The 26,434-nt window shown below is 58.7% G+C and overlaps 2 protein-coding genes across 2 annotated transcripts; both read right to left on the reverse strand.

Moving 5' to 3' along the window:
* Positions 1-4,606: 4,606 nt before the first annotated feature.
* Positions 4,607-5,489, reverse strand: PHLDA3 (pleckstrin homology like domain family A member 3; the record flags this gene model as incomplete). The annotated part of the gene is made up of 2 exons (XM_080358227.1): positions 4,607-4,728; positions 5,138-5,489. 2 exons carry the CDS (start codon positions 5,487-5,489, stop codon positions 4,607-4,609), a joined length of 474 nt encoding a protein of 157 aa, XP_080214353.1.
* Positions 5,490-10,307: 4,818 nt separating this feature from the next.
* Positions 10,308-24,979, reverse strand: CSRP1 (cysteine and glycine rich protein 1). Its single transcript, XM_080358483.1, has 6 exons — positions 24,881-24,979; positions 18,598-18,710; positions 13,314-13,482; positions 12,790-12,916; positions 10,804-10,897; positions 10,308-10,537 (listed from the first exon to the last, which is right to left on the reverse strand). The coding sequence occupies exons 2-6, from the start codon at positions 18,707-18,709 to the stop codon at positions 10,461-10,463; spliced, it is 579 nt and encodes a 192-aa protein (XP_080214609.1). The 5' UTR covers position 18,710; positions 24,881-24,979; the 3' UTR covers positions 10,308-10,460.
* Between the last annotated feature and the right edge of the window lie 1,455 nt (positions 24,980-26,434).

Consider the following 26,434-nt stretch of genomic DNA (forward strand, 5'->3'; position numbering starts at 1 on the left):
TCTACTTTGGGACAATAGAAAGACATTATTAAAATGGAGCTGAGCCACCCACTGAAGAATTCAAGCTTTCTATGGTTTTGCCAAGTGACACATGAAACCTTCCCAGTGTTGATCTTGTCAAGTCGTATAAACAAGAGGAGGGTATTCGCTGTTCTGTTCGTGTTAGTGGGCTGACCCGGTTCAACAGTGATGTCAGTTCAAATATCTTAAAAACCAGCCTCGTTTTCAGCCTCAGGCAAAATACTTCACATTGGGAAAAACTATTCCCAATAATCCAAAATTCCAGGCGCAGGCAGGGACCCTGACACACTTGTAAAGACGTATTTCCAGGCCGTCCCATCTGTCTCCAGGACACTTGACGTGTTTCAGCATCCCCTTCAGCTGCAAGGCTGAGCCATCCCCATGGCCAGGGCAGCCTGGTGACTCCTGCTCGGGGACAGAGGGTGACAGCGCGGTGCTGGCGTGTGCTCAGCTCCGTTGCTGCCCTCTGCAGCTCCGGCAATGCTTGGCTGGTATTTTTACTCCTTGGTGTGGTGCCAGATGGGGCGCTGAGCCCCCTCGCTTCCCTCTCGGTGGCTCCCACAGCCCCGTTCCATGGACGCACCCATCCGTCACCACCGCCTCCATATCCCTGGGACACCTTCCCCAAGGCACATCATAGGGACATTTGGGATGGCGAATTCCCACACATGCCACCCCTGCGCAGCCTGTGTCCGTGCCTTGACCCCCCGCAGCACCCCGAGCTCTACGTTATCAACAATAGCATTTCTTCCTGTGCTAAAACTCGAGGACTTTATTGGCGATGGTCAAACCCAGCAGTGGTGGGGGGGGCCATGGGGCAGCCCTGAGGGAGCAGGGGCAGGTCCTGGATTCCAAAATGAAATCTGATGATTTAGGAATTATAAATAAGGATGGTCAACAATGCTACAATTTTAGGAGCATCTGCAGGAAGCCAGATGCTCGGCCCAAAGCTAATAAATATACTGCTTGCTACAACTATATCTTGTTTTGTTTTATCTGAGGAAAAATCACCCACGAATTCCAGTGATGTTCAGAGGAGGAGCGCGGCACTGCCAGCCCCGCAGCGATGCCGGAGGAGGAACGCATGGTCCCACCTGCCAAAACGCATTGGCTCCATCACGCTGCAAATACTCGTGGCAGCAGCGTGACCCCCCAACCTGCACCAGCTGTCAGGGGGTCCAGTCAGCCCCAAACTGACCCCGCAGCCAGAGCGGGGCGCAGGGATTGCTGGAATAAAGGGCCCTGCAGCTCCCGCTGCCCCCTCCCCTGCAGCCACCCTGGTGGTGGTGCCAGCCCCAGCACCCATGGGCGCTGGTAGAGCCGCTGGCCCCAGGGCTGGGGGCATAGGGCAGCGCCATCCTGCACCCCAACACCCTCCAAGCAATGTGGGGGGGTCGATGCTGCACCTCGGGCCTGGGAGCAGCAAATCCAGCTTTTCAGGCTCCTGCCTTTGAACTTGGGAGCTCCAGGGCACCTCGCTGCACTTTGGGGCTCACCCCCAGCTCTGCTCAGTGTCCCCCAGCACAGGGGTCCCCAGGAGCCGGTCCCTGCTCGCAGCAGGAGCCAATGTGCCGTGGGGGGGCTAGGAGGCCAGGTACCTCCCAAACCCCTGCCGTGCCTCAGTTTCCCCACCTCCAGGAGCATTGGAAAAGCTTCCTGTGTGTCCTGGCTCCGCTTTTCAGGCTGAAGAGCCACGCATGTTCCCTCATAGCCCCAACTCTGTGCAAACAGTCAACTAAAAATACTGTGACAGTGCTTGACCCCCTGCAATGCTCCCAGGGCCCTTCTCCCTCCATTCCCTCCATGCTTGCTTTCCTCTGCAAACCCAACTGGGCTCTGAGCCCATGCCTGCAGGAGCTTTATTCCTGGTAAAATCACCCCATTTCCCCAATTTCACCCCTCTGGGCCTGGGACTGTGCTCCTGGTGACGGGGGATGCACCAGCCGCCCGCCCCGGCCCTGCTCCTCTGGCTGGCGGAGTCTCTTTGGCTGTCTATTTTCTTTTCCATCTCTCCATGACCTTTTCCTCTGCATGCAAATCTCAGCCCTTCCCGGCGGCGAGTGCAGCCGTCCTGCCTTCCCCCCACCCCTGCACCCTGGAACCCACCCGCCAAGGGGGATCTGGCAGATTTGAGTGTCTGCACAGAAGGGTACAGGCAGTGGCCCTGGCTGCATGTTGGTCTGGAGGTGATGAGGAGCTTGGAATGGGGATGGAAAACCCTGACCTTCCCCATGCCTGGACCTGAAACATCAGCGTAGCGATTTGCTTTGCTCTTTCTATCCCTCTCCCTCTATTAAGTGCCTAAATTTTCCCCCAGGTTGTGGGTGCCACCGGGTCTCTGCTGCCCCATCCGTCAGTGCGCAGGGGATGTGTCCACAGCCACGGCTGGTGCTCACACACACCCACCTCGACCGTTCCCCAGCTCCTTGCTGGTGCTTGGAGAACAGAAAATACCTGTTTACAGTGAGTGCGAGAGCAGAAAAGCTGCAAGTGAGGAGTCGGGCTTCCCCCCAAACTGGCTCAAAATTCAGCAGACTTGGAAAAACCCCTCGTGCTGGGTGCTCCCACCCCTGGGTGCTGCCCTGCCAGGATGCTCACGGCACTTTGAATGAGCCCCATGGAATCCCCTGACTTGGGGAGCTGGGGATTTCTGAGAAAAGCCAGGACAGAGATCCTTGCCATGGAAATGCCGTGTGAGCATCAGCACCTTCCTCTGACAACTGACAGCCCCGTTCCCTCCAGACAAGTGTGTGGGGACCCAGGTTAGGGGGCTGGTGCCCACAGAGCTCTGTGCCCAGAACATCTCCCTGCGGGCAGGAGACCAAGTCCCACCATCCCTGGAACCCGCCATGGTGTGGTGCCTCTGTCCCTGCCCAGGGACGGTGCAGAGCTCAGGGCCGGTGCGGGGTTTGGCTCTGGTCTCATCTATGCCCCTCAGCTTGGACCGCCAGGAAGCTCTGAGAACCAGGAAAGGCCAAGCAAGGTGGAAAGGCACAAAACCGCTCATTCCCAGACTTCTGGGAAAGAGCCGGCCTGAGCCTGGCCCTGCACGGTGAGCGGGCTCTGACCACGTCACCATCCCTCACCAATAAGGTACCTCCCAATAAGGTCCCCCTCAGAGACTTTATTGTGACCTTTCTGGACTTAAAAGGGGCCCATAAGAAAGATGGGGACAGACTTTTGAGCAGGGGCTGTTGCCATAGGACAAGGGGTGATGGTTTTAAACTAAAGGAGGGAGATTCAGGCTGCACATGAGGAAGAAATTGTTGCCCTAAGAGTGGTGAGAGCCTGGCCCAGGTTGGCCAGAGAGGTGGTGGATGAACCATCCCTGGAGACATCCCAGGCCAGGCTGGACGGGGCTCTGAGCACCCTGAGCTGGTGCAGATGTCCCTGTCATGGCAGGGGGGGCACTGGGGGAGCTGGGAAGGTCCCTTCAATCAAACCATTCTGTGATTCTGTGAAAGCCACCCCGGAGCTGCCCTGGCACCGCGATGGGACCCCATGGCCCCCCTGGGGTTGGGAGCAGGTGACCAGGGCGCAGGTTGGGGCGGCTGCAGCAGCCCGAGGGGACGGGGCGCCGCGCTCCCCAATTCCCACGCAGCTGGGCGATCTCCGGGAGGATCCGCGGTGCCTCCGGCCGTGGGCTGGGGATCAGGCTCCGGCTTGCGGAGTCAGGTGGCTCGAGGCGCTGGTGTCTGCGCTGCCTGTCGGGGCAGAGCCGTCCCTTCCCCTGCCTGCCGTCCCGCCTGCAAAGCCAGGCAGCGCTGCTCCAGGTCACCCGCCCACAAACCGCCATGGGAATCCCTGGGGACACGGGAGCAGCGGGATGGGTGACTGGCAAAGCTCGGGGTGCAGTGGGGGGCTTGGTGCCTGCCTGTGGGATGCTGCCAGGTTTAGGGGGATGCCAACAACTGAAGCTCTGTGCAGGATTTGTGCTCTCCCACACTCTGCAGGGTCCCACAAACCAAAGTAACACCAGTGGAAGCAGCAGAAGGTCTTGTTTGGGGACACTTTTCGTACAGGGAGTCAGGGTCCCCATTGCCTTCTCCAGAGTCCCCCATTAGCCCAAGGGCAGCCCAGGGCAGGACAATGTCCAGAAGCATGGTTGTGTCACCGTGCCATCCAGGTCCGGTGCCTGGAGGTGTCCCTGCTGCAGCAGCAGCTCTCCAGCCCCTTTTCAACATGGGGGCTCAGGGGGAGCCTTATCCTCAGCCATATCCATCTGTCCCAGTGTCACTGGTGCTCAGGCAAAGCTTCTTCCAGGCTCAACCTCATCCATGCCACCCCCTGTCCTGCAGGAGAGGTGCAATAGTCCCCACCAGCCCACCAAGGTCCTGCCCTTGTCAGGTGAAGGATGATGGACCCTCAGGCAGGAATGTCACCTCCTGCCATGTCCAGAGCCCCAGCTGGTGGCCCTGACCGTGTCCTTTGCCCCGTCATGCTAAGGAGATGTGGCTGGACCCCTGCAGCTGTGCAGCCCAATTTCCGTGGTGCTTCTGTCCTGCCCCAGGACACGGGGAGCCAGCGCCTGCACCAGCGTCCCTGGGACCACTGTCCCCATGCCCGGCTGCAGACAGCAGTGGCCTCACTCCCCCGCCGGGATGCCGTTCTCCCCACCGCCAGCTGAGCCAAGGGCCATCTCCATCCTGCTCCTCGGATGTGGCGTGTCCATGGGCTGTCCCCCCGGTGCTGTGTCAAACTGCACCACTGCGGAGAGAAGGTGCGTGTTACCCCTCCTGGCCAGCGCTGGGACGTGGGGCAGGATCCAGCCCCAAGGGGAGCCGGGGAGCGGAGCCAGACACGGTCCTCACCGCCATCCCACGTGCCAGATGGCAAAGAGCCCCATGTCCCTCAGGGCCACCTTAGACATAGGGAGGTGCCAGAAAGACTGCAGGGATGCAGGGAGGTGACACCCAGCAGGGGATGCGAAGGGCAGAGCCCAGACAGTGCTGGGGGGACATGCGGCTGTCACTCTGCAGACCCTTCCCCACCCACAGGACCCCCTCTGTGGTTCCCATGGGGAAGCCAAACCACTTGGAGATGGGACCTGGCAGCTGCGGACCTCAATCTCTGGTGGGTCCTGCACCCTGTCCCACAGCACAGGGGGGTCTGGTACCTGCTCGGCAGCTGTGCCGGGCGCGGACGACCTGGATCGCCTGCTGGTTCTTGAAGCGGACGAGGCCCATGGTGATCTCAGCGTTCCAGCCTGGGTCCTCCTGGGCGCAGCGGAAGTCGATCTCGTGGCTGTCGTCCATCACCACCGTGAAGTAGATGTACCGCTCCTTCCACTCCACGCACTCCACCGCCTTCATGCGGGCGAAGCTCAGTTCCTTGTGCCGAGAGCCCTTGGGCTCGAAGAGCTGCAGCCCCGTCTCCGTCAGCAGGCACCGCTTCTTCTTCCAGAGCTGCAGCAGCCCCCCGCTCCGCTTCTCCAGCACCCCCTCCCTCAGCACATTCTCAGAGGTCATTGCAGCTCCTCGGCCCCCCGGGATGCTCAGCACCTCGTGTCGGCACAGTCGAGCATCACCCACGGGGGGATTTCCAGCCCCCCACGTCGGAGCTGAGCTCCTGGGGCCAGGAGCCCCACGGCAGCTGTGCTGCCCCTGGGGCACCCGTCGCCGTCCGCTCCCCAGCTCTCAGAGGGGGTGAGCAATGGGGTCCCCCATGCCGGCCGCCAGCGCTGTTGCCAGGGCTCTGCTCCCCGCTCCGTGCAGCGTGTGGGATCCCCGGCTCCGCGCGCCCCAGGAGCTGTCGCTACATGCCCGGCTGCTCTCCCACTCGCATTCCTCCCCGCCTCGCCTGGCCCCTCCTGCTGCACAGGCAGCCTTCACGCCCAGGCGAAGCCCGGCCAGGCCCGGCACAGCCCCGCTTCACCCGGGAGCCGCGCTCGGGAAGCCCGCGGGCAGGCGCTGCCCCGGGGCTGCTGTGAACAGGCAGCGTGTGGGCACAGGTCTGCACGGCAGCCGTGCCGGGACAGGCTTGGGGACTTGTGTACAGTGACCTGGGCACGGGTGCAGTGCCAGCTGTGGGGGTGCAGTAACAGCTGTTGAGGTGCAGTGCCAGCTATGGGGATGCAGTACCAGCTGTTGGGGTGCAGTGCCAGCTGTGGGGGGTGCAGTACCAGCTGTTGGGGTTGCAGTGCCAGCTGTGGGGGTGGAGTGCCAGCTGTGGAGGATGCAGTCTCAGCTGTTGGGGTGCAGTGCCAGCTGTGGGATGCGTGGTACCAGCTCTTGGTGGTGGATTTTCAGCTGTTGGGGTGCAGTGCCAGCTGTGGAGGTGCATTTTCAGCTCTGTGGGGTGCAGTACCAGCTGTTGGGGTGCTGTGCCAGCTCTTAGGGGTGCACTGTCAGCTGCGGGAGGTGCAGTGCCAGCTGGAATAGGGCTATAGGGTGCAGTGCTGGTGGGTAGCGGGCCTGTGGGGTACAGCCCCCACCAGGCACAGGGTTGTGGGGCGCAGTGTCTCTTGCAGATGGGTTGTTGGGTGCAGCCCCATCTGGGATGGGGCCTCTGAGTGCAGTGCCAGCTGGGAAGGTGCTACAGGGTGCAGTGCCAGTTGGGGTGGGGTTGTGGGGTGCAGTGCCAGCCAGGAAGGCACTATGAGGTGCAGTTGTATCCAGGGCAGAAGGTTATGGGGTGCGGTGGCACGTGCTGTGTGTGCGGTGCCAGCCAGGCAGAGGCTGTGGAGACCCCTGTGGGGGGAACACGGGCAGGCAGGAGATGTCTGGTGACACCGCTCCAGGGTGGTTGTGCAGGTGCCCTGCAATGGGGACAGCCCTTGACACCCAGCACCCACCCAGCCCTCAGCACACAAAACTCCCCTTCCCCAGATCCCCTGGGACAGGGATTTGAAGCCCCCAGCCTGTCCCACCGCAAGGACCAGCACCCCCCAGACTCATGTGAGCTGTGCAGGGGGACACAGACCCAGAGCGGGACCAGGGCGGGCAGCACAGCCTGGTCCTGCCCGAGTCCACCCTGCCCTGCAGCCACAGCCCGGCTCCTTTCCAGCCCGGCTTGTTCCTGGCCACTGCAGCCTCGTCTGTTCCTGTGCCAGCGCCTGGCACCGAGGGTTCACCGTGCCGGGCTGCCGGCGGGGACATCTGCGGTGCTGACCGTGGGGGTGGTGGTCACAGCCTGCTGGGCAGCTGGATGTGCCCCTGGAGATGCTGAGCATGTGGGTTCCTTCACCCTGGTGTGATCTGGAAGGGGAAAATCCCCCGAGGGACACACTGGGGTGACTGGATGGGTCCAGCAGCAGGTCGGCCCACGGCTCCCTGGCTTGCAGCCACTCACCCCTCAAATCCCCATGCTTGTGTCCCTACAAAGCCCCCTCGGTGCCCCCTGCTGAGCCCCAAGCCCCCCATCATCCCCATCCCCGCTGGGGGCATCGCCTGCAGCCGGCATGGCCGGGGGGGCAAGTCTGCAGCGCTGATGAGATGCACCTAATTATCCCTCATTAAGAGGGCAGGGCAGCGGCTGCTGGAGCCAGGAACTGGTTCGTGCTCCCTGGGGCCAACCTCGCCACGCTGGCACCGGGCCCGGCTGTCCCAGCAGACCCGGTTTCGTGACGTCGGGCGGCCACGGCTGCCCTGCGGCCCTCAGCAGCCCTGCAGCCAAAGGCAGCGCGGGCTGGCACAGCTAGGGGGGCTGGCACAGCCCGGGGGTCACCCCGAGCACCCCGGCATTTTAGAAGAGCAGAGCAGGTGTGTGGTTCCCCCCCACAAAAGAGCATCCAAGGCTGTTTTCCGACGCACAGGTAAAGTTCGGTTCTAGGGATGCTGAGCCTTGGAAATTTCGGGTGAATAGTTTTGGGACTGTCACTCTGGGCTCTGTCCCGGTGAGCTGGGGTGTCCACAGGCACTTTTGGTTCACCAGCCCGATCTCCCTCCTCACCACTCAGCAGCTGCTGGGTTACACCCCCACAAAGAGTTCACGGCCAGTACAGGGAGGTGACAATGTGGCATCACCCACCACAAGATCCCCCGGCACCACTGCCCATGGAGGTTCGGGGGGCTCCAGTCCCACCCTTTGTTGGGGGTCCCTGCAGGCTGCAGGTGCTCGGCCACAGATCGACCCCCTGGTTTGGCTGTTTCTGGGCAGGTTTGGGTCCCACAGCCCTTTCCCGAGGGCTGGCAGCCCCGAGCGGTGGCTGCTGGGTGCAACGCGGCTCTGCTGCCTCTGAAGGGAGTTGAACACTTGGGTGCAGGTGTCCAGAGTGTCCGTCTGTCTGGCGCCAGCCGTGCACGGGGAGCAGTAACCAGCAGAGGGTAGCAGATGGTCACAGCCGTCCCGCTGCCGTTTTGGCAGGGGGTGCCCAAAAAGCACCTCTAATTCCAGCCCAGCAGCTCATGCCCTCGGGCTGTGCAGCCCCAGCGGTGCCCGTCCTGGTGTCCCCACCTGACAGCCTGTCTGTCACTCGGGTGAACAGTGCAGCTTCAGGGCAAGGTCCCTGTCCCAGGACACTGCTCGTGTTGTCACCTGCGGCCTTTGGGGCTGAAACCTCAGCAGAGACTCAGAGGCCTGGAGAAGAGAGGGCTTGGGGAGACCCAACTTCAGTTTTCCACTGCGTGGAGAAGGGAGACACAGAAGGGCACGGCAAAAGGACAAGAGACAACAGGCACAGGTGCCACAAGGGGAGCTCTGATTCATGTAAGGAAAACAACCTTCTCTGGGTGTACGTGCTGTGACGAGACCTGCAGTGGTGGGTCCTCCATCCTTGGAGGGCTTCCAAAGCCAAGTGGACACCAGAAGGTGTGACGCACCTGGCCTTGGGAGCGAGCCCTGCGCAAGAGGAGGTTGGGCCCTTACACCCTACGTCTTTCTGTGACCCCACAGAACCCAAATCCAGTGTTTTCTCCTGCCTTTGACCAGGTGTCCAGGAGCAAATGGCCTCTCTGGGTTCCATCACCCTTGCGATACCTCCGTACCTCCCCTCTCTCTGACACAACCCCTACAAACTACGGGAAGAAGAGACTTCAGAAAACTGGTTCTTGCTTTATTGACTAAACAGCGTTGCCTGGGCACCTGTGGCACATCCAGCATCCACCTCCCACTCATGGAGAAGGCAGGTGGGTTCCTCACCCACACACCTCGGGGGCCTCTGCCAGGTTTCGGTCTCCACACCAAGGTGGCACCTGAGCCCCAGGTGCTCCAGCTCCCGACCCTCAGCCCCGGCCGTCTGCCCCAAGTGCCACCTGCTGTCACCTCACCAAACCCAACCACACACCCCACGGCAATGGGACCAGCTAGAATTTGGGTCCCAGGCTGGGAAACCTGGGGGAGGGATTTTTGGAGATGCTTAAAGAGCTTTCTCCCCACCTCAGTTTCAAAAACAAGGGTGTGATGAACAGGAGCAAAGCGTTTAAGTTGATAAAGGAGCCCAAGCCCTGTCCCTCAAAAGGATTTCTGCCTCTGTTGTGCTTCTCAAAACACTACCCGTCTCATTTACTCAACCACAATGTTTATAACTTAAAAAAATCCCCAAAAGTGAATTCCCCGTGGAGTTCATAACTCCAAGTTGCAGTGAGGCTGATCTTGTGGGGATGTCACGCCGGTCAAAGAGAGAATCACAGAAAGAAAGTGAAGAGTTTAGATGAAAACTAATTATATCTTGGAACTGACAGCTTAACGATCCACAATGCTGCAAAAATCCAGGGAGTAGGTGAAAAGCTGTTAATTATTCAGCACTGCTGGGCACGCCTGTTTGGAGAGGCGCCACGGAGAAGCAGCGATAGGGGTTTCACAGGGCGTGCACATGTGTTGTGCTACCAACACATCCCCGAAGGTCTGCGCTGGGCCTCCCAGCATCAGCTGCTGCTTTGGAAATGGTTTTGCAGTGCGGGAGAGCCCAATTTGGCGACCCGCAGGGCTCAGCTGGGCCACGTCACCCTGCGTCGAGCAGCTCCTGCCTTCGTGCTTTAATTGCAAGACATAACTGCAAATATTTCCCGTCCTCCCTCTACCTCCTCACCTCCAGCTCTGGTCACCCAGCCCCAGACGGGGAATAAACTCTCCAGCAAGGCCAGGCATGGGTCAGCTTTGATGTTTATTGCTTGCTCGGTGGCATGGCATGGCACGGCATGGCACGGCATGGCACGGCATGGCACGGCATGGCACGGCATGGCCCGGCTGAGCTGGCATCCCGCCAGGACAGGCAACGCGGAGCAAAACATTTCGGGCCCACGGGCCTCGCTGCGGGTGGGTGCGAGCTGAGCTGTCTCCCCGCCAGCACCCGTGCCGGCAGGACCCGGTGGGGACCGCGCTGGGACTCCCCCAGCTTTGGGGTGCGCTGGGTCAGGGCGGGGAGCAAGGGGCTCGTGCTGGGAAGCAGCGGGTGGATACTGATGACGGTGGGGATGCTCACTGCGGGCGCAGGAAGCGTCGGGCAGCCCAGGCTGGTCTGGACTAGCCCGGGGCGAGCGGAAAGCCCAGCTCTTCCTGCCTCACTGCGAGTGGATCAGCGCCCCGGCACCCTGCCCAAAGCCAAAGCCCTTGGGACCAAAGTTCTTGGCGTAGCAACCTGCAGAGGATGGGAACGAAGAGATGGGTAAGGCCGTAGCCAAACACAAGCAGGTCCTCCTCTCGAAGCAGGAGGACTTAAACAGGACGGGATTTGTCATATTTGTTGGGCAAAGAGGCCCCAGGTGTAATAGGAAATCACCCCACTGGTGCAGCCACCACCTCCCCAAACCTTCGTCCCATCCAGGTTCCCTGCACAGGGGTTGTTCCCCCACCACCTCCGCCCTTTGGAGTCCAGGACAAGCCGGTGGGGACGGGGACACTCACCTTTGCAGTAGATCTCCCCGTCTTTGTCTGCCAGGGTGGTGGACTCCAGGCTCTTGCCACACTTGGCGCAGCGGAAGCAGGACTTGTGCCAGGACTGCGGGACAGGAGCAGAGCCCGGTCAGACAGGGATACTCTGGCTACCAAACGGGGTCACTTTTCTGTTTCTGACCCAAAGCGGTTGTCAAAGAGGTCTGAATTGGACAAAAGTGTTTGCCTAGACAGAGCCGTCCCCCCAGCCCCAGCGGGAAGATACAGAGAGGGCACATCAGGTGTGGTCATGGCTCCCATGGAGATCAGGTTCCGGAGAGCCTTCACCATGATTCACAGATGTCATTTGTATCAAAATTTGTACAATAATTTGTACAATAATTTGTGGGGAGCAATCACCCTCCTCTTTGGAGATTGTCCTCACTCAAGCAGCATGATAAATCCCCTAAGTTATCCAGCTGAGACCCACAGCTGCCGTACGTTACCCTGGGGTGGCACCAGGGCTGGGACACCTGCCCCTCCACAGCTCCAGCTCCAAGGAAGGCAGCAAACAGACACTAAGAATGCAGAAATCAGCCAGGGTTTAAAAATAAAACTCCCCCCATGGCTCTGCCAGTCCCCTGGGGATAAATGAGCTCACAGCCTCCGAGCAAACCTCGAGTAGCCAGAGCTGCTCACGGAGGAATTTAAATAAACACTTTGGAAAACACAAAACCTTTTTTGGAAGAAAATGTGAAATTGGGGGGCTGGAGGAGGAGGTAGCAGATGGAGTCATCCAGCAAACATTAGTACATGAAATACATGCTCTGGAATCCTCCCCGGGTTTGCTGGAGTGTAATTGCTTTGCCAGCTTTGGTTCCCCATAAACATCGAGGCCAGAAATGTAGGAAGCCCAGATTGTGAGTTTAAGGGTAAGTTTTGTTTCTGACCCTGGGCTGACCCTCTAGTGTCCATCACAAACCCCTGCGCTGTCAGCTGGGGCACAGCGATGCCAGGAGGCCCTTGCTGTGGACTGGATGCGTCTTCCCTTGCTCTGGGGACAGAGGACAAACAGAGAAGCCCCAGGGAGGGCAGAGCACAGAGGGGTCAGTGAGTGTCCCCATGTCACCGGGGAGGGTTTCCCAGCATGGCCATCCCATCCCCTGCGGCACAAAGCCAGGCCTAAGCCGCCGCCTTGGCCAGCTCTGCACGTGTACCCAACCTTGGAAGGGAGGTTGCTCCAGGGCAGGGACCTCAGCCAGGTTCCCAGGGCTGGCAGAGCAGAACATGTCCCCACCGAGAGCTTCCCAGAGCTGGGTGAGGATGAGGCCACAGCTCGGGATGCAAAGGACCCTGGTGAGGTGATAAACTTGACACAGGATGTCCCAGGGTTGTCGCAGAACGTCCTTCCCACCTGGCCCTGAGCAGATCCCGTCCACCAGCAGAACAGCCCAGGAGAGAAGCACCGAGCGGGTGCCCACAGCTCCAACTCCGCGCCCTGTTCGTGGGCAGCACTGGCCACTGGAATCCATTTCCTGCCGCAAACCTGGGCTGTGGCGTCCCGGCCCGCGGCACAAGGGGCAGAGACTCACTGGACATGTTCAGTTAGTGGCGGCAGTGGCCACGGCCCACATTGCTGCTCATCCTACCAACACATCTGGCACTGGGGACATCCACCGTGACCTCTGCTGAGCAGGGACATCCATTGTGACCTCTGCTGAGCAGTGCTCCGAATATTTAATATAAAATGTATTTCTCTCCCATCTACAAATCTGCAAGAGCAATGCAGCCTGCAGAACCTGGTTTCCAGACATGCCAAGATCTCCTTTTGGTGCCAGACCTCCTGATGACCATGGCCACTAGATCCCTAGTCCAGCCTGCACAGCCTGTGGGTCAGGTCCAGACCTTCTCTGAAGGTCTCCCTGCCACACAGCGACTCGTGGCATGTGTGTGTCCCATCCATCCATCCATCCATCCATTCATCCATCCATCCATCCTTCCATCCATCCCCATTCTTACCTTTCCAGCTCCAATCACCTTCTCAGCCGCATACACCGCTTGGCCACAGCGAGGGCACCCATCAGAACCCCCGACCTTCTGGGCCATTCGGGATGCGTTTGGGTTGGTGGGTCGGTGGGGCTGGGCCCTGTGGATGGGAAGGAGTTTGTGATTAGGGCTGCACAAGCAAGACAGAGGAGGGAAGAGCTATGGAATCACAAATCCCAGTTTTGAATGGCCTGGAGCTTTAGGCACAATGTGTTGAGCCCCACGGAAACTCCAGCCTCACGGCTGCGTGCTGGGAGGGGACGGGCAGCGTGCCCGGGCAATGGGGACGTGTCCCGTCAAGCCCCATCCCACCCTGCCAAGAGGGTTCAGCGGGTTTCCCCCGAGGAGCAGGAAGGCAGAGCAGCCCACGGCGCTCTCCACATTACACACCGCTCCAAGTTCAACACAGGCTGCACATCCACGCATCAAAAGCGGATAGATGTGGGGGAAAAGGTGCCCACAACAGGCATGGTTTTGAAAACAAGACTTAAACTCACTCTTCATATTTGATTCCCAGAGACTCGCCCTTGTCCGTGCTCAGGGTCCCAGCCCCCATCCCGTAGCCGTAGCCCTTGGGGCCGTACTTCTTGCCATAGCAAGACTTGCAGTAGATCTCGTCTCCATGCACAGCAACAGTGGTGCTGTCCAGGTTCTTCTTACAGACCACTGGAAAAGAGAGGAGGGCGGTGCCATTAGCCTGCTCATCCAGAGCCCGCTAATTAGGTGCAGAAAACAAGTCCTCACAAGGAGAGCACAGCTCAGCTTTCAAGGAGTAGGAAACCCCAGCCCAGGTCAGTGCTGAAGGGAGCGCATGCAAAACAGCCAGAGATAAGGATCACAACAAGAACATTGTCTGGCTTTAAAAGGAAGCAACCACCAAAGCTACAGGGTAAGCTCTGTTAACCCTCTTGATGCACTTAAACTGGAGGGGGGTTGAAATTTCCCTACAAGTCACCATGGGGTTCGCAGGGATGGACATCCCTGCCCCACCACAGCTCTGCCGCATCCCAGCCCGCTGCAAATCGCAGCGACAGGCGCTTGGGGGAAAGTAATGCAAGCAAATATATTTTGCTTTGTGTTTAACTAAAAGCAGAGCTGCAGCCATCACCACAGTAAGTTTTTGGCACGTTACGCTATTGTGCACAGTTGCCTCTCCAGACCCTGAGACCACGATGGAAGAGTTTGTGTTAACACATTGCCCCGGTCCGTGCCACAACCAGGGTCAGGTGAGGAACACTCACTCCAAGCCTCGGGGATCAGAATGGGACATCAGGTGGGACAGGAGGAGCCAGTGGCCACGCTCAGGGTCACAGCTCAGCCCAGCCAGAGCTTTGAGCTTGGTGCTGGGCTCAGCCCACACAGACTCTGCTCCCGAGCTTAAGTTTGCCGAACTCCTGCCCCAGCTCTGATCTCAGCCTTCACGTTGGCTTCCAAACCCTTCCTGGAACACATCACCCAGCAAGCCGGGGCGGGAGGCAAACAGCACCCGACCGGGCTCGCAGTGATCTGCTGTGTTTACCTGCCCCGTGCAGCATCCAGACGCCCAGGGCAGAGTCCGCAGCGGTGGCAGCCGGCCCCAAAACAGATCCTGTTACAGCAGCCACACAGCCTTCCCCATCCCGCTTACACGCCTTAAATGTCAAGGCTTCCAGCGGCACGCTGGCCTCTTGGCCAGCAGAAAAGTTTCTTGGCCTTTACCAATATCACAGGAATGCAAACAGAGCAGAGCTCGGCTCCCAGCAGTGCAAACCGCGGCGCTGAACGCAGGGTGAGATGCAGCTTTCCTCGGCCCAATTACTAAATATGGTGCTTCTCCTCCGGGGCCACAGAAAACCCCGTGTGCTGCTGCTGGGAGGAGGTGGGAAGGGAAACATCTCCTGCCATCCAAGAAGGGTCTGGAAGGGTCCTCTCCCATCCCACCCCAGCAGGAGCTGGGGATGGAGCATCCTCATTGATGAAGACCAGCTCTGGTTAACTGGTCCCAGAGCTGCGAAGCTCCTGGGCTGGTGTTGGGGTGTCTCTGAGTTACCTGGAGCTCATGGGGAGCAACGTGGCATCCAGACCCTCCAGGAGGGGAATTTGGGTACTTTTACTGGCACATTGAAAGAGCTTTGTCCTAGGGGTGGGAGTGACTGATCTCACTGGCGTCTGTCTCTCCCACCGTGTTGGTGGATTTAGAGCTCTAAGCAAAGCTCTCACAGTCCCTCATCTGTACCAGCCACAGGCGCTTTGAGAGGCAGCAGAAAACATTCTTTCCTGGTCTGCTTCCTAGAAATCCACCCCCAGCTCCTGGCTTTCTGCATTGCAGAAATTCCAGCACACCGCACTCATCGGGTTAAGGACCCTTTGCTTTTCTAAGAGCAAGGAGTTGCTCCACAAAACAATTCCACAAGAGCTGCTGCCACTTGCAGAGGCCAAACGCTCTCACTGCAGCACATTTCCACCCCGCACTATCGGCTCAGTTGGATCGATGCCACCGAGTCAATCACCAAGTCACTCCCTGAGCCGATCTCTGGTTCTAATGCACTGCGGTAGGTTTGGCTCCTTTTTTGATTATTTTTATGGCAGATCAGGTTGAAGTATTTGTTTTTTCTTCCATAAAGATAATGGCTTCGGGTTCCCTGATGAGGCCCAAACGCAGCACTGGGGAACAGACTGGGAATGCCGGAGCTGGGTGCAGCTCGGCATCACCTGCAGCCGGGACGGGCAGGACACTGGGGTGCGTATGGAGTCTGTCCATCTGCAAGGCACAGGGACAGCAGCGCTGGCTGCAGTCAGCTCTGGAGCACTCCCTGGGGACCTGCTTCCATGAGGGGACACTGGGTGACCTTCTTCCCCGTATTGGCCTTCCCAAAGCAAGGCCTTTTGCCTGATTTCATGGTGCAGCATTGCACGGCAGCAGCTTTCACAAGAAGTCCCGCTGTGTGCACGGGGTCACAGGGAAGGGCAGATGTGGTGCAATAACGTCTTTACACCCACACTGAGGTTTTCCAGCAACATGGACTCAGACAGCAAAAGCCACTGGTGGGAGGGAGGTGAGGGTAACATAGAATCACAGAATCATTTTGGTTGGAAAGACCCTCAAGATCATCGAGTCCAACCGTCCCCCACCCCTGGCACTGCCCCATGTCCTGAGAACCTCATGTCCGTCTGTCCAATCCTCCAGGGATGGTGACTCCAGCACTGCCCTGGGCAGCCTGTTCCAATGCCCCACAGCCCTTTGGGGAAGAAATTGTTCCCACATCCAACCTCAACCTCCCCTGGTGCAACTTGAGGCCGTTTCCTCTGCTCCTGGCGCTTGTTCCTGGGGAGCAGAGGCCGACCCCCCTGGCTCCAAGCTCCTTTCAGGCAGGTCAGAGATCAGAAGGTCTCCCCTCAGCTCCTGTTCTCCAGCTGAACCCCCAGCTCCCTCAGCCGCTCCCATCACACTTGTGCTCCAGCCCTTTCACGTTCCCCACCCTCCTTATCTGAGGCTGCAGCAGAAACACGACTTCCCGCTGCACAGAGTGGCTGCCGGAAGGACACAACAGCCTGCCAACCCCTGCCCGCCTGGGAAAACCTCCCTGCAACTCCCTTTCTTAGTCCTCTCCAGCCAAGATGAGCTTTCCAGCCTGGAAACTCCCACATTCAAGAGCTACTGGTGACGCCGGCCACTCTTCCTGCCGCATAGGGAGCAACAGCCTCTCTCTTGCACATCTGCATCCAGCTGTGCATGCCGCATCCCAGGCAGACTGGCCAAGAATATCCGGTATCCATGCCAGGTGGACACAGCAGCATGGCAGGGATCGGCCCCATGGGGACACTGGTATTTCCCTGCTGGAATAAGCCTCCTGAGATGAGTTCTAGCTGTGTGCCTGTTTACAGAGCCCAGCTCTGCTCGCTGCCCATGTGGGAAAGATCACATCTGTGCTCCCTGCTGCAGCGGGACGGTGACACTGGGGACAGGGTACAGGGACCGGCTGAGAAAATGCTGAACCTCAGTGAGGCTCTGCTGCAAAGACAGCTCTGAAGACACACTTAGAATCATAGAATTATAGGACAGTTTGGGTGGGAAGGGACCTTCCCAGCTCCCCCAGTGCCCCCCCTGCCATGAGCAGGGACATCTGCACCAGCTCAGGGTGCTCAGAGCCCCGTCCAGCCTGGCCTGGGATGTCCCTAAGGATGGGGCATCCACCACCTGTTCCAGTCTGTGTCAGATGCCATGGGCTGATGAGCCATCAGTGGACACAAACATGCACGTTCCTGGTAGCACATGGGAATCACTAGTTCTGTTATGTGACAGTCTTCGAGGGCAGGGGACAGAAATCTGCCAAAACACAGGCTGAGGACAGTGGTCATCTTTTTGTTCAAAGGTCCTGAGCCCCCCTGGATGGATGCCCCAGGTTTGAGGAGCTGCTCTCAGCACGGTGACACTCCCCACCTGTCCCTCACTGCTGCCCTGCTGTCCCCAAGGGCAGATGGAAGGGTGTCTGGGGACCCACAGCATGAACCCACGAGTACCTGCAGGATCTGCAGAGGAAGGGACATCTGCACTGAGTCAACCCACAGCCAGATCCTGTCCTCCTGCACCTCCCTGGAGGTGACACGGGTCTAAACATACAACAGAAACACCCTGTGCAGTAGCAGATCTCCAGGCAGGCTGGGAGGGATGCGTTATCATTTCACAGTAAGCTTTCCATCAGCAGAAGGGCCAGGACAGGACCACATCTTCCTCCCATCATCTCCTGGGACACAGAGACAGATCCCACACCAGTGCCCAAGGCCAAATCACCTTCTCAGTGTGGCAAAGCCACTTAGAAGCCTAAAGCTGGCATCACCCCAGTGCAGGGCATGGGACATGCACCTCCTGCTGCCACTGTTTGGAGAGTCCCTGTCTCATGCTCTAATCTCGAACATCTGGAGACAGACTAAAGGGCTCAGCTTCGCCTCTCCCCGTGTAGGGACAGAATCACAGAATCACAGAATCACAGAATGGACTGAGTTGGAAAAGACCTCAGAGATCATCCAGTCCAACCCTTGGTCCAACTCCAGTCCGTTTACTAGATCATGGCACTAAGTGCCATGTCCAATCTCAGTTTAAAAACCTCCAGGGCCGGCGAGTCCAGCACCTCCCTGGGCAGCCATTCCAATGCCTGACCACTCTCTGCACAGAATTGCTTTCTAATCTCCAGCCTAAACTTCCCCTGGCAGAGTTGAAGCCCATGGCCCCTTGTCCTATTGCTGATGCCTGGGAGAAGAGCCCAATCCCACCTGGCTAGAACTGCCCTTCAGGTAGTTCTAGAGAGTGCTGAGCTCAGCTCTGAGCCTCCTCTTCTCCAGACTAAACAAGCCCAGCTCCCTCAGCCTCTCCCCATAGGGCTTGTGCTCAAGTCCCTTCCCCAGTCTTGTTGCTCTTCTCTGGACCCTCCAGCACTTCAATGTCTTTCCTGAACTGAACACAATACTCCAGGTGTGGCCTTCCCAATGCAGAGCACAGGGGAAGGATCACTGCCCTTGTCCTGCTGACCACGCTATTTTTGATACAGGCTTTGCGTGGGTGCTGGCTGAGGCCAGCCCTGACAGCTTGGATGGCCCCTGATGTCCTGGGATGATCTGTCTTCCTTCAGCAGAACTAACCACCAAGTGTGGAGAACAGCAGAAAGCCTGCCACACAGCTCCCACAGCCGGGCTGCTCGTAGAGAAACCCTAATGAGCTTTTCCACGGCCCATAAACAGGACATGACGGGGGCGGAGAGCCAGGAAGTGGGTAGGGAAGGGGGCGAAGGAAGAGCTGGTACTCACTGCACAAGAAGCAGGACTTGTGGAAGCTGCCGCCTTCACATTGCACCTCCTCGGCGAAGTACACGGCCTTCTGGCACACTCCACACTTCTTTCCTCCTCCCCAGTTCGGCATCCTGCGGCAGAAACACAGGCAGAGGCAGCGTCAGGATGGGACGGCAGGAGCAGAGATGGGGCAAGGAGACGGTGCAGGGATGGGGCAGGGACGGTGCAGGGACGGGGCAGGGACGGTGCAGGGACGGGGCAGGGACGGGGCAGGGACGGGGCAGCCACCAGCAGTGCTCCAGCAGCTGTTCCATATCCGCACACGTGGAAACCACCCACGGATGTTTGCTGTTTGCACAGATTCACCAAGCTGCTAATTAGCAGGACTTGGGATGCCCACGGGACCCATGGTGACAGCACCCAGCAGTATTAACTGCCTCCACTGGTCATGCCAGGCAGGAGCAGCAGAAATTCCCCTGTCCTGTGAGCTGTGGGGCCTCACAACCCCTTTCTGTGCCAGGAAAAGGGAGGAAGCGGGACAATGATGGGAGACTGCACTCGCAGAGGTACCCAGGGCACCGGCACCTCGTTAGGTCACAGCCCTGCTATTACCCCTCGCCAGGGCCCGGGGTGACCGATCCTTGGTGCTGTAGAGTGTCCAGCTTGTCCCCGCGGCTGGAAACACAGCTTCTTCTCCCCCAACACCTCTTCCATTTCTGCCACCACAGGGCAGGGGTAGAGTTCAGGTCGCACAAAGAGCAGGAGCTGACCCCTGATGGCACCAAACCCAGCGGGCTCTGGCACCGTGTCCCCAAAGCACCCGGAGCCACTGCCTTCCCCCTGTGCTCAGGCACCTCCAAATCCTCCAGGACCACGGGAAATCAGCAGCCCCAGGGACATGGGCTCATGTGCAGGGCAAGCACCTGAGCGCCAGCCTCAGCCACCACGCAGCTCCCTGGCACAATATAAATGCCTCTGTTTCTCTCTCCTCTTTCTTGAAAGGTATCCGGTGAGACACGATCAAGAGGCCCCTTGATGTGCAAATTTGCAGATAACCCCAAAATACTGTGAGCAGCTAACGCAAGTGGCAGAACTCCAACCCAAGAGGGGCCTCGATGCTTTTGAACACGGGGCCAACACAAACCTCGAGATATGCAAACAACAAAGTCCTACAAGGAGATGCCGAGGGAGGCAAGCTGGCTGAGTGCGGCCAAGAGGAGGATCTAACGGCAACCTGGGGCTGCACACAGGGCACAGCCTTTGCGCCCACTCCTTGCAGCAGCTCTGAATCTCCAGGTCACCGCAGGCAGCTGAAGCCCCATCTCTGGGTCTCCAACCTGCTGACCTCGCTGGTAGGGAACTGGGGAGAGGGACGTTGCCCCCTGCGCACTGGGGAGGCCAAACCTCGAATCCTGGGGGCAGTTTTGGGTCCCTCACACCAAGAAAGGCCTTGAGGTGCTGGAGCGAGTGGAGAGAAGGGAACGGAGCTGGTGAGGGGCAGGAGCACAAGTGTGATGGAGCGGCTGAGGGAGCTGGGGGGTTCAGCTGGAGAACAGGAGCTGAGGGGAGACCTTCTGATCTCTGAACTGCCTGAAAGGAGCTTGGAGCCAGGGGGGTCGGGCTCTGCTCCCCAGGAACAAGCGCCAGGAGCAGAGGAAACGGCCTCAAGTTGCGCCAGGGGAGGTTGAGGTTGGATCTGGGGAACAATTTCTTCCCCAAAGGGCTGTGGGGCGTTGGAACAGGCTGCCCAGGGCAGTGCTGGAGTCACCATCCCTGGAGGGTTGGACAGACGGACATGAGGTTCTCAGGACATGGGGCAGTGCCAGGGGTGGGGAGTGGTTGGACTCAATGATTTAATCGTTTCTCCCAAACAAAACAATTCTCTGACTCCACAGGAGGACTGGGGGCTGTATAAACATCAAACAGAGAGATGCAGGAGGACGAAGCGCTGCAAACCCTCTGCTCTCAGGAACAGCGAGATCTCTGTACCCATCAGTGCAGGGGAAACTCGAGCTTTTCCCTGTGTAAGAGTATTTTGCCAGGCAATAGAAAAGAAATTGATCTCAACCAGGTTCTAACAGCCGGCAGGGCTGTGCAGAGGCTCTGGAGCTGTAGCCCAGCTGCTGGACACACGGAGGGTCTCAGCCAGGACAGACAGACAGAGCTGGGGAGGGAGCAGGAGCGGGGCCAGTGGGGCAGCTGTGCTGGCTCCAGGGACCCGAGGAGCGTGTTCGGGGTGTGATCATAGCAGCCGGGAAGTCTCTTTTCCGAACACCCTGCAGCTGGGCTTCCCACCAGCGCACAATCCGTGCCAAATCCCTCCCTTCCCGCCTGGCCCTTCCAGTCCCAGCCTTTGTGTTGCCTTAAAAGGCCACAAACTGTTTCTCTCCAGAGCTTGTTTTTTCCCCTGGCACCAGGAGAAGGGCCAGACCTGGTTCAGGAGTTTCCTTGGAGGGCAGAAACATGCAGCAGCATCCTCCTGCCAGCGCGGTGCCTGTACCCGCGTAGCAGGGAGCCCTGGTCCCTTTTGCCCTCGTGCCCACCTGTCTCAGCACCCTCATCAGGAACAACACCATTTCTCTGGGTCCTCCACCCCTTTCCAAACCCGACAGCTGGCAGACCCCATCTCTGGGAGCCACCAGCCCTGATTTTGGCGGGCAGCCCCATGCAGGCAGCTCCCAGCCGAATAGCGGGTTCATCTGCCCAAACCGAGACACCGACATCAGGGACACCTTCCTCTGAGCTGCCTGTGAGTCTGCGGGGGAGAAAAGGCACTTCTGAGTGAGGCTCAGCTGATGTTTGCCACAAAAGGATTCAAGTCCTTTTGCTGCCTATTTCCCTCCATCCAGCATGGGAAGGTTGCAGGTGCCTCCACACAGTTTAAACAACATCACTGTGATTTTGGCAAGTGACACCCACCCGGCAACCCCAGCAAAGCCACATCTCAGCCAGACCTCCTGGCACACGCCACGATGGATTTTCTGTGGGGAGAGACCATGAAAATGAGTTTTGTTCAGGGGATATGTGGGCCTGTGGTTGCTCACAGCTGGGCACAGAGAAAGCCTGAGATAAGATTTGAGTTGCAGCAAATTTCCTCTTAGTCCACAACATCCACAGGGACGTGCTGAGAGCTCGGCACCCCACATGAAAGCCCAAAAAGCGGTTTATGCTACAGGTCAGTATTAGCAGGAAAAGGAATAATAATAGGAGCATCCTGCTCGTGGAGCCCAGGACCTGCACCAGCAAAATCCTTACAATAGCCATCTATACAGCCTCATCATCCCTGTTTCCTAATTAAGGACTGCCTTAAGATATGTCAGAGGGCTTGCAACCCTTTCAGCATTTTTCAGAGTACTTTGCACCACGGAGCTGAGCACCATATTCTGTCCAATTGCAACACGTAACTGACCACAGTCGCACTTCTCCAAATCACTATGAGAGCCGTGCGGAATGAGGAACAGGAGGTGACTGTCCTGAAGCCAAAGATCTCACTGAGCACAGGCAAGAGAGACACTCAGGGCTGCTAAAACCAGGATTATCTTCCTCCCTCCTGCAGTTCCATATCTCGTGTACCACAACATTGCAGCAAACACAACCAGAGCCCTGCAGAGAGCATCGTCCGTGCCAAGCTCTGCTCAGCCCCTCATCTGCTCTGGGTAACGCAAGAGGCTTTAAAAACCAAGACACCATCCTTTCCTCAACAGCTGTGCTGCTGGGAAGCACAGACACAAGCGAGGCTTGTGCAGAACCACACAAGTCCGATGTTTTTCGGAGATTAACTCTAATTTCTGTGTCTGATGCTTGACTTTGCAGCAGCACAGTTCACCGGGTCAAACGCAAGCTATGGACTCACCCACGTTTCAGACGGGCTTGTGTGGCACCAGTTTGGGATGCAGTCTGAGTTACACTAAACAACCAGACGCAAACGGGTATGGAACCAATACATCCTGTAATTCACTGCAGAGCAACCCCTTTGCGCTTGGAGGACACCATTGAGGAACAGGAGACTCATCCTGGCCCATGTAAAAGGTTTTCTTTGCAATGAGAGTGTTAATACAAAGGGATGGCAGAAAAGCACCATCAGCACCGCACAAAATTAACTCCTAATGATGTTCACAGCAATCCATGCAGGATACATGGCCTGGCAAAGGGGCGAGTCAAAGGGAAGGAAACCACGGTAGCAGCCCCAAGCCCGGGGGTCTGGTTACCACCTTCCAGCTCAGCGAGCGGCTGGCACAGCTGTGAAATGAGCAGAATTTGAACAAGGAGGCACTTGCACAGATGAGGCGTGTGGGCAGAACAGTGAGGAACAAGCTCGTGGAGATACATGTAACACCAGGTGGGAAATCAGGGGGACAGAGCATCAGGGAGTCAGCACCAGTAACTGCAATCAGGCCCATGGGGTACTCTGCCCCACACGGCATCTGTCATGGAGCAGCTTTCACATCACCTGGGCACAAGTGAAAATAACCCTATGAGAGGCAAGTTAGAACCGTCCTCTGTCCCCTTGCTGGGTGGAGCAGTGACATGAGGAGACTCTGGGCTGCCAACAGCATAAATGACGATAAACAAAGGCCATTTGTGAAATGGTGGTATCAAACTGGTGAGCACTGGGACATGGCAGAGCACTGGGCATCACCATGGGGAAACGACAGAACTGACCCAGGGGACGCAGCTGCATCAGAGCAAACATCTCTGAGGGCTTTGCCAAGAGATGAGGGGAGAAAGTCAGGAGGGTCCGAGGTCCCGAGTGATCCTCGCACACAGCTGCTCTACGCTGCGGTTCCCAAAGCAACAGTCAGATGTTGCTTCTGCTGCCGGCGCTCAGGCAGCCCCAGATTTGCTGTGGCAGCCCCAGGTTGGCTGTGGGAGCCCCAGTTTGGCTGTGGGAGCCCTGCATGGAGCCACCGGCCAGACACGGCTCTCCGTGAGCGCTCACAACCGCGACGTGCCCATGGACCAGCACACAGCTGCCCGCTGGCCACACCGCTCCCAGCTTTGCTTACAAAAGCAACTTGAAAATTTCCTTAACACAACTGGGTTCCTCAAAGAAAATCCCAGTTTTATCCTGAATAATAGCCTAAAGCATTTGCAGGTATGCTAAGAAAAGCTACTGACTCCTGTAGGAATCAAAATCTAACCAAGGTCTTTAGCTTTTCCAAAGCGCTTAGTTCCCCCCATCAGTCAGATCCTTGTCATTTTGTCCCTCCCAGGAGCAGGGAGCCAAGCTGAGCCGCTCCAGAGGGTTCAGACATTGATATCCCGGACAGAGAGGCTCCGGAGAGCGGCTGCGAGCCTGAGGCTGGACAGCCGGTGCCCAGTGACCCACGGCAGCGGTGACGTTGACAAACACTGGGCTAGGGGTGGTCACAGACACCACAACACCTTTCCAACCTCCCCACCACGAGCTAGAAGAGCCAGGAGGTGCCACGTCCAAAGTCAGTCTCACACCTAGTACTACTTTAGCACTTGCACCTTTTCACCTAGTCCATCTCGCGCTATATCTAATACTGCGACTTGGGAGCTCCCGGTATTTTTGCCAAGTGCTAATTAACACCCCTCCTACGCGCTGGCCCCGCTGTCGGCTCTGATGTTTGGAAAGCAGCACCTGAAGCTGCGCTGGAGCGTGTGCTCTGCCAGGTCCTCAGCGATGCAAATCTCTGTAAAGCTACATCAGTCCACACCAGCGGGGAAGATCGAGCCGGCTCCCTGTCCCCGGGTATAAGCTTTTACCAGGCTGCAGAGTGAAGCGACAGCAAGGAAACCGGGACCGAGGGCTTTGCTCACAGCGCAGCCTGAGACCACAACCCTGAAATTTCCCTTTGCAAAAAGTGAACAGGAAGGCTTAGCGGAGGGTAAACATTGACCGCAGCAGAAAGTTCGGCATCCCGGTGGGAAGCGACCACGCAGCATCGGTGCCCGTTCTCCACCAGGTTAGGAAAGTTCACCCGATCTGATGCAACAGCTTTGGCTTCCGCATCTGGCGTCATGTGCACAGACGCTCATGCCGCTTCGTGCCTCAGTGGGCCCCACCGCACCCAGCCCAGGGGCGCACGGCGGGTCTGTGCCCCTGCTCCAGCCCCACATCTCCCCCAGCGGAGGTGCCGGGGGGCACAGCCGGAGGGGCTGCGGTGTGCCCGGGGGAGGGCTGCCCCTGGGGTGCAGCATCCCGGGGGGATGCGGAGCTGTCCCCGGGCCGGGAGGAGCGGCAGCCCCGGAGGTTCCACCGCGGGTCCCGGGGCCACCCGCGGGTGGGGGCTCCGATCAGCAGCGCCCGGGGCCGCCCCCGGTCCGCACCTACCTGCAGCGGGGCTGGGCTGGGCTGAGCCGGGTCGGTGTTCGGAGCGGGGCTGGGGCCGGAGGCCGCTCGGGGGCTTTTGTCGGCGGCGGGAGAAGGCGGGTCTGGGGCGGCGGTTTGCGCTCGGCGCCGGCCCGGCCTGATGTCACCGCGGCCGCCGCCCCGAGGGCCCGGCAGAGGAGGGCACGGGCGGGCCGGCCCCGCCACCGGGGGCACCAGCCCCAGGCCCCGCCACCGGGGACCCGTCACCACCGGGGACTCCCCACCACCGGGGACCCGCACCCCCGGGCCCCGCCAGCGGGGATCCCCAGCCCCACGGCCCGGCAGCCCCGGCCCCGCGCCCTTGGGGATCCCCCCACATCCCACCCCCGTGGGAGGGATGAACCCTTCGGGGTCCCTAAATCCCGCGGGCTGGCTGCCAAGCAAGTGTGCCAGCAGGGATACCCATCAGATATTTAGGTCAGTATTTAGTTGTGCTGGAAGTTTTCCTCTGAAAGAAAAGTTGTGACAGGAGGTGGCGAGAAGGAGGGAGTGAGGAGAGGCTCTTTGGCAATGGCTTCCCCTGGGAACGCACAACAACACTATGGCGGGTGCAGGGACATGGGGATTAGAAATAAACACAGTGTGAAACCGAGGGAAAGGCAGCTGGCAGGGCGCTGGGCAAACACTCCAACACAGCTGGGTGGCAGGTCTGGAGCTGCGAAGGGAGGGCGCTGAGCCGTGAAAAGGTCAGAACACTACGGGCACTGTGCATCCGCGGTGTCTGCAGGAGCGGGGATGCTGCCTCCACCTCCCTGATGTCTCACAGACCCCTCCGTACCCTCCCACCGCACATCAGTGCCCTCCCTGCCCAAACATCCCAGAGCAGCGTGGTGGTGGGGCTGCAAACCTGCTATTTCTCTCTGTGTTTCTATGCACAGGAGCCCAAGGAGGCTCAGGATGTTGTAAATACATGCTAAGGCTCCAGATAATACTGTTTCCACCATGAAAAGCCGAGCACGGTCCACGTGCAAGCCCTGCAGTGTGACCCAGCACCAAACTGTCAGACACCAGTTGCTGCTGCCTGCTCGGCCCCCAGCAGGACTCTGCAGTCCCAGTTTGCATTTGGGTGTTCCCTTGTGTGCTTGTCCCTGCCTGATTCTCAGCTTGCTGGGGTACAAACTCCCACTCTCTATCCCCTTGGGAAACATCCCCCCCTGGATCCAGCCCCCACCAGTGCTCCCCTGCTGCCCATGGAAGCGGATGTAAGAGCACGGGGTGTGGGGAACGGGACAACTGCCCCAATTCCCAGCAAACCCCACACATGGACGGGAACCAGGTAGCACTAGACAGAGGAGGATCTTCTCTTCCTTAGGCATTTTTGGTGTCCTGCAAGATTCAAAGAAGACTCAGTCCATCAGTGCTCCATCACCTGGACTTGGAGGCCCTTCCACAGGGTTCCCGGAGGCTTTGTCCAGACTTAGAGCCATAACCCAGAGGTGACATCCGCCCTGCATGAGCAATGAGAGTCCTTTCCCCTGGAGGAAGGAAAACCTCTGCCAGATGACTCAGAGGACG

Source organism: Nesoenas mayeri (genome assembly GCF_963082525.1).
Source record: "Nesoenas mayeri genome assembly, chromosome: 23".
NCBI lineage: Eukaryota > Metazoa > Chordata > Aves > Columbiformes > Columbidae > Nesoenas > Nesoenas mayeri.

What these genes read in the sequence shown, in the direction of transcription:
- CSRP1 (XM_080358483.1), bottom strand. Translation starts at nt 18,709, where the DNA reads ATGCCGAACTGGGGAGGAGGAAAGAAGTGTGGAGTGTGCCAGAAGGCC. An exon ending in CTGGGAATCAAATATGAAGA is followed by an intron (nt 12,917 to 13,313) that starts GTGAGTTTAAGT and finishes TCCCATCCACAG; the next exon opens with GGCCCAGCCCCACCGACCCA. An exon ending in CGGGGAGATCTACTGCAAAG is followed by an intron (nt 10,538 to 10,803) that starts GTGAGTGTCCCC and finishes CATCCTCTGCAG; the next exon opens with GTTGCTACGCCAAGAACTTT.